Below are 13,844 nucleotides of genomic sequence, written 5' to 3'. Positions count from 1 at the left end.
ACGTGTATGCACCAGTCCTAGTAACATGTGCATGTGTACACCTAGTACATGTACATTAGGACCCACGTGTGTACACCTGGTAACATGTACATTAGTACACACGTGTGTACACCTGGTAACATGTACATTAGTACCCACGTGTATACACCTGGTAACATGTACATTAGTACCCACGTGTATACACCTGGTAACATGTACATTAGTACCCACGTGTATACACCTGGTAACATGTACATTAGGACCCACGTGTATACACCTGGTAACATGTACATTAGGACCCACGTGTGTACACCTGGTACATGTACATTAGGACCCACGTGTATACACCAGTCCTAGTAACATGTACATTAGGACCCACATGTGTACACCTGATAACATGTACATTCAGACCCACATGTATATACCGGGTAACATGTATGTTTGGACCCACGTGTATACATCTCATCATATTGTGTTGCTACTTCAACGGTTGGTTCACGAGTCAGTAAGTGACCACTATATTCATTATGGGTGTGTGTCTCTGTCTGTCTATCTATCTGTCTGTCTGTCTGTCCCGAGCATAGCTTCGTGAGTTTTGATCCGATCTTGATAAAATTAGGGTGCGAGGTTTGTATCATGATGTAGTTGTGTTTTCCTGAGAATGGGCGGAGCCACGTCCCAAAAACGTGTTTTTAGGGGGTAGCCGGTTTCAAGTTACATCTTCTCCGAAGGGGTTTGTCGAATCTGGCAGGGGTTTCGGTATTTGGTTAGCCCAATGGCACCTGCATAGCCCCACGGAGCTCGATTTTTTTTTTTTCATTTTCGGCCCAAGGTCAAGGTCACAAGGTCACAAGGTCACGAACTTAGAAAAGGTCAAAAAAATCAATAAATCGGGCATCGAGCTCCTCAGGTTTTCAACTGTTTCGAATGAAAGTTGGTATGCAAGTGGTGCTCTTTGAGGACTACAACTTTCATCATTTACGGTTTTCCCGATTCCCACAAGTTTGCCCGTGGCGTCCCCTCGAAGGTCAAAAAATAAAAAGGCGAACTGTGTACATTGCTCGTGAACCCTCGCCGTCTCCAGACTTGTATTAATTACATCTGAACTTTGTACGTACATGTAAGGTCCTGTACCTCTTCCCGTGTACCTTCTGTTGCAGGAACTTCAACACCTGGATGAATTGTCATTAAAACAACAACAAGGTGTTTCCTTTTAATCCCTGTGTGAAGATCAAAAGTATAATACCTTGACATGCCCATATGAGACTGCATGCTATGTGCTATTTTGTTGGTTCACGCAGTGAGTTGGACAATGTTTTATAATTTCCACTTGCTGTTGTGATCTGGTGGTGTTCATACAGGTTGGGGGTGGAATTTCTGTCGATGATTCCAAACGTTGATTCAAATCAATTGAAGCAGTTTTCAAATTCACCCCTCTGAGTGCATGCTTACCTCTCCCCTTGAGCGTTAATACGTCTATCAACACGTGATGAGTCAATGACCAGGCATGGTGAAATCCCTCGCTGAGCTGATCTGCAATTACACAGATCCGAGGCAAACCACAACAACTGAGTTCACATGCAAGGTCATGTGGCTACTTGACTAAAACATGCTTTGTTATACCAACAGACGTAGGATATGGTCAATACGACCATGCTGCGTCTGTCGGGCATGGCACCGTTCCATTTGTCATAACTAGTATGGAGACGCTTGGATATTGCTAATAATATGTTTGTCTTCAAAGTGTTGATGACTTGGATAGTGGGATGGGGTGTGTCGGGTGTTACGTTGTAAACATGAGTTTGTTCGAGTGAAATAGTTGTTGTTGAAACAGTTGTTCATCGGTGCTTTGTCCAGCTGGGACTTGCCTCTGCAAACTTGAGATCAGTAATTAAGTTTTATACAGCTACCATACTGTTCAATTCCTTCAACAGAGGCAGGCAATGAGTACATCTGGCTAAATGGATTTGCTAAGCCACAGAACAAATAATTTGTTATTCTCCCAAATAAATGTTATGCTAGATGTTTTGATGAAATATTTTGCTTGTTTATGGGATACTTGATGAAAATATTAAATATCCTTAACTTTGCAATTTTCCTTCTGGTGCAGCCAAATGAATTTTATTTTCAGGTATTGCTGGATCAATGAATAAACATGGAAGAAGGTAAAAAGAAACAGCAAGCAGGGGGACTTCGTGCCTCCCTGTCAGGGAAACCTCTCGTTTCCCCACCTGGCCTCGGTGGGGGTCTGCCACAGCCGCCCCCATTGCCCACATCTCCCAAGCACAAAGTCAAGAGTCATCCGTGAGTTGAGAGACAAATCCAGCCAATGACAGGATGAATTGCTTAACCATTTGAACCCTGACCTCCTTGGACTTTTGGCTCCCCAACCTGGGTTTTCTGGAGAAAAATCTGGCCGCTTGGGTATATGGAGGTTTGAATCGCGGCTTGTAAAACGGCTGCTTGGATTCAAAGGGTTAAGGTCCATTGACATATTACATATGCAGAAATACAGTAAGTCGTCGACTTACGAACGCGATCGGTTACGACCGACCAGTTGTATGTCGATTTGGTCGTAAGTCGGCCAACCTTTATTTTTACCTTTATTTATAGTGTATAGGCCTATGCAAAAATTACCGTATTTATATTATACTGTATAATGATATAATAATCATCTGTAAGTCATATTTTATTTACATTTTCTTTGTTCATTATTGTTATAACCATGGTTATAAAAACCATTTTTAGCTCGCCTGTTCGAAGAACAGAGAGCTATAGCGATACCCCCGGCGTGAGCGTGAAAATGTTGAAGTTTTTGGTGCAAGTTATTTCCTTTCTAATGTTTTCATCGACCACACTATTTTTTACTGATTACAATATACAAACACATATTGCTTTAAAATTATTTGGATCAGACTTCACTTCAATGCTTTATAAAAAATATTATTGGACTAGTCTTTTAACCAGAGTTGGTGTCAAAGCCACCCAATGCTCGCCTGTTTATACATTTATCGTTTTTAAAAGACGAGTCTAATAATTAATATTTTTTTTATAAAGCATTGCAGTGAAGTATAATTTTAAAGCAATATATGTATTTGTATATTGCAATCAGTAACAAGAGTGCAAGTGAGCACAATATACACCCGAACAAGAAGGTATATACAGAATTGTGCTACTACATGGAAAACAGCATCCTGGTTGCCATGGCAACCACTTTAGATGACGAACGTATGTCACGACACACCGTCTCCACAGTCTGTACCTATGTACAAATATGAATCGTGAAAGTTGAAAACTTTGGGAGTTAGAGTGGGGATATGAACGGACGGAAACAGCATCCTGGTTGCCATGGCAACCACTTTAGATGACGACCGTATGTCGCGACGCACCGTTTCCACAGTCTGTACCTATGCACCAAATATGAAACGTGAAAGTTGAAAACTTTGGGAGTTAGAGTGCGGACAGGAATGGACGGACGGACGGACTGACGGACGGACGATCGGTATCACATAATACGCCCCGATATATATATATATATATATATATATATATATATATATATATATATATATATATATATATATATATATATATATATATATATATATATATATCGGGCATATAAAAAATAGTGTGGTAGATAAAAACATTAGAAAGGAAAAAATAACTTGCATCAAAAACTTTTAACATTTTCACGCTCACGCTCACGCCGGGGGTATCGCTATAGCTCTCTGTTCTTCGAACAGGTGAGCTAAAAACGAAATACAATAAATGTATAAACAGGCGAGCATTGGGTGGCTTTGACACCAATTCTCTGGTTATTGTTACTGTATAACGTTTTTACGTCCGTCAGGTTTAAGTCAAACACTGCATACTACAGTACAATTGGTTTAATATTTGCAAAAACATCCAAAGATACAAAAAATATAAAACATTTTACAGTAGTTACAAAACATACTAAATTTAAAAAATACAAAACATGTTATTGGTCACTCGTGCTTGGCTGTGGATCGTCTTAAAGGCTTAAAGGTGTCCGTTTTTGGATCTGATCTTCCATCCAAACATGCAGAAATTTCTCAATTTCGTGGATGGGCCTGGTCCATTGCGTTGTTATAACTGTCGATCACATGGGTGCAGAACCTTTCACAGCCTCACGAATCCTTTCTTTATCTTTCAAAATCATCGACACAGTGGAGTGTGATAACTTAAGATCACGTGTGATCGCATTCACTTCCTTTCCTCCTTCGTACTGTTTGATCACCTGCATTTTCGTGGCGAGATCAATGGTCTTTCTTTCCTTCTTGGCAGGTTGAGGAGTAGACAAAGATAATTTCCTCTTGGTCGACATCTTAGGGGTTTGAATTAAAATTTTTAAGACAAACTGATACGGATAAACTGCGCTATACCGAGACCACGCTAACACGCTAGCACTGCCGGGCACGGGCGGAAACTGTCGTTCGCCCAGCTGGGCAACACTCGCGCTGCCAGACGCGGAGCAGTCGTGGCCAGACATACAGTACATATCGCGGGCGTGGTCGTAAAGTCGATTAGTCGTAAGTCGCATAGGTCGTAAGTCGACGACTTACTGTAGAAGAATATGCCTGCTCTCCATCTCCTCAACCACATTGTATGTCACTCTTGTCCCCCTTACCTAAGCTGTCCCTGACCTGACCTTTCAAAGCATCTCGCACTCGCCGTTTGTTCACAAATTCTAGCTTCAATCCTAGCACTCTCATTTGAAGGACCACCTTCACGGCAGTGTTCTCTGGAAACCCTTCAATTATATATATGACTTGAATACTTGTGTGTTTGCATTGCTGGTTGTGGCATAATATATGGGATAAATTTTCTTTTTTTATTCACCTGTTTACTGGTAGAAAAACAAAAGTACAATCTGGGACTGGAGCTGGACCTGGATCGAGAGTTGGGACTGCAGTTGGAAATGGATTACGGACCAGTACGAGGAATCTGACTGGAACTTCTAACGGGATTGGAGTCGGTGTTGGTACCAGGATGGAACCCGGAGGGAGCACAGGAACTGGAGCAACCCTCCATCATACGTTCCTGACAGATATTGCTGAAGTGCGAGAGATGGAGCAGGGTCTTCTCGGCCTTCTTGGCGATTTCCATTCTGGAAAGCTGCAGGCCTTTGGTGAGGCCACGATGCCACCTATTCCAGCCCCTCAGGGTTGTTTTTCTTTCAAGCCTGCCTTTGTTTTGTTGTCAGAGCTGTTACGCATGTTTGTGGACACATGTATATGTGATTGCACAATTCGTAATGCAAGAGTTTGCATTTATTTTGCATCTGCTCTTTTGTCAATTCATTTATTTATGACTATTTTTCAGCGTACAAGTTGATAATTCCTCTCTGGAAATCCGGGCCCGATTTGTACTCAAAATCGACTTATCTTTGGTTTAAGACATTGAATTGCGGAAGTGAAAAAATACTAATGTGTGATATTTTCTGAAATAAATTGTAATTGTTGGTTCATCAAAAAATATTTTCACGAAAAAAATAAGTGACCACTATATTCGTTATTGTTGTCTGTATGTCTGTCTGTATGTCTGTCTGTCTGTCCCGAGCATAGCTCCGTGGGTTTTGATCCGATCCTGATAAAATTTCGGTGGGAGGTTTATATCATGATACAGTTGTTTTCCTGAAAATGGGCATGGTGCACGCATTATGGGCGGAGCTGCGCCCAAAAAAAACGTGTTTTTAGGGGGTAGCCGATTTCAATTTGCATCTTCTCCTTGGGGGTTTTGTCGAATCTGACAGGGGTTTCGGTATTTGGTAAGCCCAATGGCACCTGCATATCCTCCCGGAGCTCTATTTTTCATTTTCGTCCCAAGGTCAAGGTCACAAGGTCACGAAGTTAGAAAATTGAGAATTTTGACATAAAAATTATCTTCTCCGAGGGGTTTGTCGAATCTGGCAGGGGTTTCAGTATTTGGTTCGCCCAATGGCACCTGCATAGCCCCACGGAGCTCGATATATTTTTTTTTTTTTCATTTTCATCCCAAGGTCAAAGTCACAAGGTCACGAACTTAGAAAATTGCGAATTGTGCTTTTAGGGGGTAGCCGATTTCAATTTGCATCTTCTCCTTGGGGGTTTGTCAAATCTGGCAGGGGTTTCGGTATTTGGTTAGCCAATTGCACCTGCATAGCCCCACGGAGTTCGATTTTTCATTTTCGTCCCAAGGTCAAGGTCACGAACTTAGAAAAGTGCGAACTTTTACATAAAAATCCATCTTCTCCAAGGGGTTTGTCGAATCTGGCAGGGGTTTCGGCATTTGGTTCGCCAATTGCACCTGCATAGCCCCACGGAGCTCGATTTTTCATTTTCGTCCCAAGGTCAAGGTCACGAACTTAGAAAATTGCGAATTTTGACAAAAATCATACGACCGCCCAAACTTTAAGAGCTAGGATGACAATATTTTTGATGGTGTGTTTTTGTTTATTACGTGACGAAATTTTTTTTTCGTCAAGTATGTTGGTCTGTCTGTCATATGATCTTTGGCCACGGTTTTCAAACAATCATTCTGAAATTTTTTGTGTATGTTGGTGACCGGTCAAGGAGAGTAACGCTTAATTTTGGTGAACATCCAGATCCGGGTCTGGATCTGAGAATTTCTAAAAATGATTCTTCACCGTTGAGAGACAGGTCGAAAAACGAGATATAACAAAATATCTCAAAAGGTTATCGATGGATTTGGCCAAAACATGGTGGACAGGTTTGGTGTGTGACAAGGCCAAATCGATTCAGTTTTGGTGAAGATTCAAATCTGGATATATTAATTTTTAAGTGATTCTTCAGCAATGAGAGTTGGGACCGAAAACTATGTATCGTATGATATCTCAAAAAGTTGTGGACGAGTTATGACGAAACTCGGTGGATGAGTTTTAAAACTCCCCAACATTACACATGACAAGAACAAGCCGATTTAGATTTTACTGTTCAGGCTGGCGGAGGTATGGGCTCCACTGAGTGCCATTCTGTTTCGCCATGTGTCACTCTGAGTGATTTTTTTTTCTTTCATTTGTTTGTTTTCCAGGCAGTGAGTGCTCATTTGAGTGTATGGAGCGAGTACGTGAGATGCAGGAGCGACTTGCACGTTTGCACTTTGACTTGGATGGACAAACAGAAGGACTGGTAGAGGAGCAGCGCCGCTGTGCTGCCAACCAAAATCTCGAAAACCTCCTTTCGCACGTAAGCTATCAAGTGACGACTGATAACACTGGGGAACAAAGTTTTTGTTGCATTGATACCAGCACTTGATCTTACCTAATTTGAGTATGTTGAATTCAAATCTGAAGTTAGTTTCTCTCTGTAAGCTCTAGATTTTTTGCAATCCACCATTATCAACATTTTTTTGGGAAGTTAGAATTTGTATTAAAAGCAAATTTATATGAAACATATATTTTGCAATTCAACATTTTCAACATTTATTTGGTAAGTTACAATTTGAATTAAAAGCAAATTTTAATTAATGTATATTTCGACATAAAGACGATAGGTGATTCAGAACAATTGATAAGGATGGAATGCAAAGTTCAAATAGGTCCTATTCAGGCAAGAATTTGCGCATGTAGCTCTTGCGTTTGTGGACTTCCACAGGGCAATCTCGTTTGATGCTCCAGCAGTAGTCTGCCACCATATTTTTGTCCCATCGCCCTTGGTAGCGCTCTTCCATCGTCATGAGGTCCTGATGGAAGCGCTCTCCCTGTTCCTCACTTACAGCCCCAAGGTTCTCAGGGAATTGATGAAGGTGACTATTCAGGAAATAGAGCTTGACACTCATGTTGCACCCAAGATCGTGAAAAGCCAACAGCATTCTAGTAACCAGAAACTCATAATTATCTGCCTTTTTCTAACCAAGAAAGTTTTGTATAACTGCGACGAAAGACATCCACGCTGTCTTCTCCTTGTCATTCATCTTCCTTACAAATTCCTTATCACGTACAAGGGCACGAATTTGAGGTCCATCGAATACACCTGCTTTGATCTTCTCGAAAGACAAAGCAGGAAAAGCAGAAACTATATTTTGAAAACATTCACCATCAGTACTCAATGCCTTCACGAACTGTTTCATCAAGCCGAGCTTGATATGGAGTGGGGGAAAAATGATCTTCTCTCGGCTGACGATTGGGTCATTCACAATGTTTGGCATGCCTGCTTCTAGAGTTTCACGGATGGGCCACTCCTTCCGGATCCAGTGTTTCTCTCGAGCTCGGCTGTCCCACATGCAGAGATGGCATGGAAACTTTGTGAAGCCTTTCTGTTGACCAAGGAGAACATTGACCATTTTCAGGTCCACACAAATGATCCAGTTGTGCTCGTGATATTTGAATAAGTCATTGACCATTTTTATGTTATGTTTTTCTCGCAAATGCACTGTGACCAACTGGAACCGCTCCATAAACATTGCCATTGTGCAAGAGAATACACTTGAGGCTGCGCTTAGAGGTATCCAGAAATAATCACCATTCTGTTGGATTATACGAAGTAACACCTCATTGCCTGAGAAGACCTGGGATATCGTGGCAGTAAACAAACTGCTTGTCTTCTGAGAAAAAGGCGCCAAAGATCTGGTCCCGCTCTCGGAAATATGAAAATATGAAACATATGAGTGGTCAAGTAGATTTTTTTTTCTTGCAGCCTGGAGGCTAATACCTCAGCTGCTTTCTTGGAGAGCCCCAAATCACGCACTAAGTCATTCAATTCCGGTTGGATAAACTGCTGAGGGGCTGATGACTGTTCGGTATCAGATGAGGAGGCTTCGGATTCTGAAACCATTTCTTGAAGCCCGTCATCACGACCCTCGTGCTCTTGCTGATCATGTTCACTGCCTTCATCTTCAGATAAGACAAAACCATTAAACACTGGAACAGGGAGTTCCTCAGAGTGCAGAGTAGGTCGAATTGCTGAGGGAATACAGGGATAGGAGATCTTTTTCCGGTTTTTCTTGCCTACACCCTTTGTGTTGACCAGGCAAAAATAGCAGTCAGTTACATGGTCCTTGGGTTCTCGCCAAACCATGGGAACTCCAAACGGCAGACCCTTTCGTTTTCCTTTTGTCCAGTCACGAAGCATTTCCTCACAATTATGACATACAATATGAGGAGCCCATTTCTTGTCTTGGTCGCCAAGGGGAACATCAAAATAGGCTTTATAGGCACACCTTACAAACGATGATATATTACACTTTTGACAAAGTAGTGTGTAGCAGCCACATACATAACAGAATGCATCAGGATTATTTACACATTTATGTCTTATTGAAGAAGCCATGATCAGATCTGAAACAAAGAAAAACATAAAGTTAAAGAATAAATATCAACAAAGAAAATTGATGTCAAAGATATCGTTAGCAGCAAAACGAATACGGTCTATTGTTATTTAGCAGTTTAGGCATCGTATATTTCCACTAAAGTCCGAAAGCGCACCCCGAGTTCTCAAATTATCCCAAGTGCAAATAGCAATGGGTGTCCTTTTTTTGTGAAAATTGCAAGTTTCAAATTGCATGAAAACTAGAGCATGTAGAGAAAAACCGATTTCAGATTTGAAATCAGCATTTAAAAAATACATAGAATAAGTTGAAAAATCTCATGCAACAGATAATAAGAAAAAATTTGTTCCCCAGTAAATCATCAGTTACCAAGAGGGCTACCATGGCAGAAAAGCTTTATGGACAATTATGTGTCCCATCTAATGTTTAACAGGTGAAACCAGCATATGACACCAAACGGGAGGATATTTAATCTCTTCGATAAAAGGCAAATCTCTCTCCCCTCTCTCTCCCCTCTCTCTTCCCTCTCTCTTCCCTCTCTCTTCCCTCTCTCTTCCCTCTCTCTTCCCTCTCTCTCCCCTCTATCTCCCCTCTCTCTCCCCTCTCTCTTCCCCTCTCTCTTCCCCTCTCTCTCTCCCCTCTCTCTCTCCCCTCTCTCTCCCCTCTCCCTCCCCTCTCTGTCTGTCTGTTCTGTGCACGGCCACCTCTTTTAAGTTAGAAACTCCAAACTCGAGGAACAAATGCAAATTTGTGTGGGGGTTAACAAAGGCTATGTGGGCACGACCTCATGCGGGAGTGTCCCGAAAGTTACACATGGCAGGTTCAATGTTTTTAAAACTCCTCAAAGGTACACATAGCAGGTTTCAATGCAGTTTTGATTTAACTCACGATTTTCAAGTCGGCAACTTGTATTGTGTGCCCCATTCTTAATGGGGAAAAAACACCCAAGAGGGTACGAATTGGTGTCAATGTTGGTTGTGTTCATGTTTGAAGCAGGCTCTCTTGCCATTATTTGTGCACATGGAGTGACGTGATAATGTTCAAAGCAGGCTCTGTTGCCCCAATAAGTACACATGGTGCGACGTCTGACTGGCCAGTCACGTTATAAGTCCCCAGAGGGTGATCTTCATTCCACCGAGGCAAGCAGGTGAACCGAGTCCACTACTCACCGTTAAGGACCACACTGCGCCCAGCAGTGCTGAAGGATGAGGAAGAACTTGTCCTTGGTTTTGTTGATGTCCCCAGAGAGGGTTTGTCTGCTTGGATGTCAGTCCTGTGTCCACTTTGACCTGTGAATATACAGAAGGTTCTTCGAGAACCCAACCGGTAAGCAGGTCGGATCGACCTGCATCTGCAAAGATGCCACTGGTTTGAGTTGGGGCTGTGGTCAACAAGCAACACTCTTAGTCGTGGTGACCATGCAACCCTCGCAGCACCCTCATCGCTGGTTTGAGCCCGGTTTCATAAAATGAACTCGGCCACATGCTGCAGCTTTTCTATCTCACACAGTCTGCATCGCGTTCTCCCTCCTTTGTCTCTGGTTGACATCGCATTTCCTCTTCTTTTCTTTCCTTCTCCTCCTTATATTGTGTCTTGCACAAGGTCACGCCGAGGCCTGGCGGCGAGGTATCTGCATGCCGTGCTGTCTTCAAAACTCTCTCCATCATAACTATTTCTCCCAGTCTGTTGCTCTTTCATGTAAGGGGCATAGCTGTCATGTTATTCAGACATTTTAGTCTAAACACAGCTTTGCTCAAAGTAATACTGGCATTCCTGTACTCTGCCGAGCGCCACCTGTGCATGCAGCTGTCTGCACGCGTGTCCTTTTACACAGTGTTGTGGAATTTATTTTCTTCACGTTTTATTTGTTGTATTACTTTTAATTAACCGTTTAACCAACTTGATGTAAATCCTGTCCACTGAAATCTGACAGACACCGATTAATTCACTACCACAACGTGAAAGTACATCACATCAGAGAGTTTTATTATACTTGGTACTTGGCTAGTACCAAGGAGCACAAGCCACCGAGATGGTGAGACATCTTCAATGATTTGCACTAAAACAAGATTACAATTTCCTGGTATTTATAATGTTTTCAGGTAGAGAGTGGAGGGGGCTGTTAAACCTTAAACAAAGAACTCCAACTGCAATACGTGTCTTCTCGGTGAAAAGCAAATGATGTAATCATAACAAAAGTTACTGTTATTAACCAGGTCACTTTGTTCCATAGCAAGACATTCCTTTTATCAACATTTATGTCAAAGACTCTTGGCTAAAGGAAAAATATCACTGACAGCCAATTCGACTTATAGCATAAAAATTAAATTTATAAAACACCAGCAATGATTACAAATTAGAGTACATTAATATAATTATTTTCTTCCACTATTCCCCCCTTTTTCCTTATAAGGAAAATTTAGAATAATTATGTTACACATGATCATCATAACCATTCCTGGAGGAGAAAAGATATCTGTTACACAAGTTCAGTCAACAATGGCAGCGAGTGCTTGTATCAGAAGAATGCTGGATAACGACCATTTCAATAGTGTCCCAGCCAGGTGAGTGAGTGCGTTTCCATTTAATTCATGGCCTGTTCATCAGCATGTGTCACACATTGAAAAGACATGCTACCCGCAGTCAGAAGATAAACAGGTCAGGGTGTAGATAGCGCAGCACCCAACGGGAAACACAGTCGAAGCACTCCTTGAGCTGAAGAGAAGGTAGATCTTGGCAGGTACGAGCTTGGGCCCGACACTGGGTTGAAGGAGATTAAAAGGACTCGAGTGGTAAACAGAGATCCAACCCCAACAGAGTTTTGGCCCTCGTAGCAGCAGTTTCTGCAATCGGGTTTCATTCACCAAATGAGCTGTGCACGTTGAATGCAGCCGCGATGGCAGCACGAGCCCCCACCCGCACCATTGAACACATGTTGCAGAGGACTCGCCGTGTGGACCTTCAGGGCCTTCGTTGTGCATTGTAGCAACCACAGCAAGTTCACGATGTATTGGCAGAGCAGCAATCCGTGAGTGTGGTTGATGACATTCCTGCAGGCAGCACACAGCGGCGACATTAAGTCTTTGCTTTGCAGTGGTTTGACTTGTCCAACCTTCTCCTCGGTGGGTTATTTTTTCTTTCACGTTGCTCATCTTATCTCCCCAGGAAGGGGTTAGTTTCATGATCACGTGTTGAATGCCCAATCACCCAAATCTGGGTTCTCCCCATCGTCCAATCTTTCGGTGGAAGTTCTTTCCAAAGCTTCATGAGACGAAATCATACATTGCATGGTTCAACTGCTCTCAACACTCCGAAACAAACGAAATCAAGGTTAACATCGATTAAACATGCCATCAGTAAACGTCATGGGCTCATATGTTTCAACAAGACTGACAAAGGTTCTTACAGAAGCATTCAACTTGCATTATATGTCATATCAATATTTTATCCCTTTCCTTATTATTTCCCTAAATTACATGCTAAAATATACAGAAATCTCAGTTGTATGTATACTCAAAACATTCATCTCATTTGCTATTTCCATGTAGAAAGGGCAACAGTCTCTATCAGGGTTCCAATTTGCAATCAATAATTTTTTTCACCAAAAATATTCCATCATCTAAACAAAAATATAAAAGTTAGCTACTTCTTTCAAGTACCGAATCCAAGGCGATTAATAATTCAAAGCTAAGTTGTTCACAGGAGTAATTAAACAAGAGTAGCATGGCTATCATTATCGTCACAGAGTGATTCTTTTGAAAGTCTTTCACGGACTCTCAGCTGTGCAAACCCCCCATGATGAGAGTTCCACTCTGTTGTTGTCGGCATGGCGTCATTCGAGTTGCAGAGCTGCAGATCACACTTTGGCTGCAGAGTGTCCCATTTTGGAAACAAAAACTTTGATAACATTGTTACAAAATTTCTCCAAACAGTTTAAACAACACCAAAATGCTAACATTGTTTCATTGACTTGATGAGCCTCCATTTCTTTGTTTAACCAATGAAATATCTTGGAAAATAATGTTTAACCAATCTCTATCATCACTTCAGAATTCCCTCAACATTTTAAATATCTGACATTGTCCATCTGTCCATCTCTCTCTCACCAAAACAGCAATATGCTGCAATATAACCAACTTCACCTACATGAGCCATCTATCACTTCCTCTGACCTTTTAAATACAAATCCATTTCCTTCCTTTAAAATATTTTCTTTTAAAATCAATAAATCAAAATAAATCTTCAGCGTCTATCCAATCAAATCTTATGAATTTACCTTGACTGAATCGATCAAAGGGTTACACTGGGTTGTTTGCCATTGTCTTCCCAGCAGTAGTTTGGACAGGAATTTGTCTTTAACATATACATGAACGAATGTCATCTATCAACTTTAACATTCTCAGACTAATAAAAACAGCATGCCTAGTTCAACGTCCATCCGAGGGCATTATCATACCTGCCAACCTTTTTGGAATGAAAATCGGTAGATTTTTGCGCGACGCAGGGGCATGCCCCCCCGGAAAGTTTTTGAAAAATGGTGCACTCTCCTGCATTTTAGACCACTTTATCGCCTCAAT

At 41.7% G+C, this 13,844-nt stretch overlaps 1 protein-coding gene across 7 annotated transcripts in view; it reads left to right on the top strand.

Annotated features, from left to right (window-relative positions):
• CCDC28A (coiled-coil domain containing 28A) overlaps nucleotides 1-13,844 on the top strand; it is a 35,016-nt gene that overhangs the window by 833 nt on the left and 20,339 nt on the right. For 5 of the 7 annotated variants that reach the window (XM_085857727.1, XM_085857722.1, XM_085857728.1 and 2 more), the window contains exons 2-5: nucleotides 1,140-1,182; nucleotides 2,111-2,283; nucleotides 4,857-5,131; nucleotides 7,033-7,187. In XM_085857727.1, coding sequence (XP_085713853.1) covers nucleotides 2,135-2,283; nucleotides 4,857-5,131; nucleotides 7,033-7,187 — 579 coding nt within the window. In that variant the 5' untranslated portion in view covers nucleotides 1,140-1,182; nucleotides 2,111-2,134. The remainder of the gene's footprint in view (nucleotides 1-1,139; nucleotides 1,183-2,110; nucleotides 2,284-4,856; nucleotides 5,132-7,032; nucleotides 7,188-13,844) is intronic. The other 2 variants (XM_085857723.1, XM_085857724.1) reach the window with 1 other exon arrangement.

This window comes from Eptatretus burgeri, chromosome 15, assembly GCF_056783735.1.
Source record: "Eptatretus burgeri isolate ZD-2024b chromosome 15, Ebu_testis_v1, whole genome shotgun sequence".
Classification (NCBI taxonomy): domain Eukaryota; kingdom Metazoa; phylum Chordata; class Myxini; order Myxiniformes; family Myxinidae; genus Eptatretus; species Eptatretus burgeri.
This window is presented reverse-complemented; position numbering and strand designations above follow the sequence as displayed.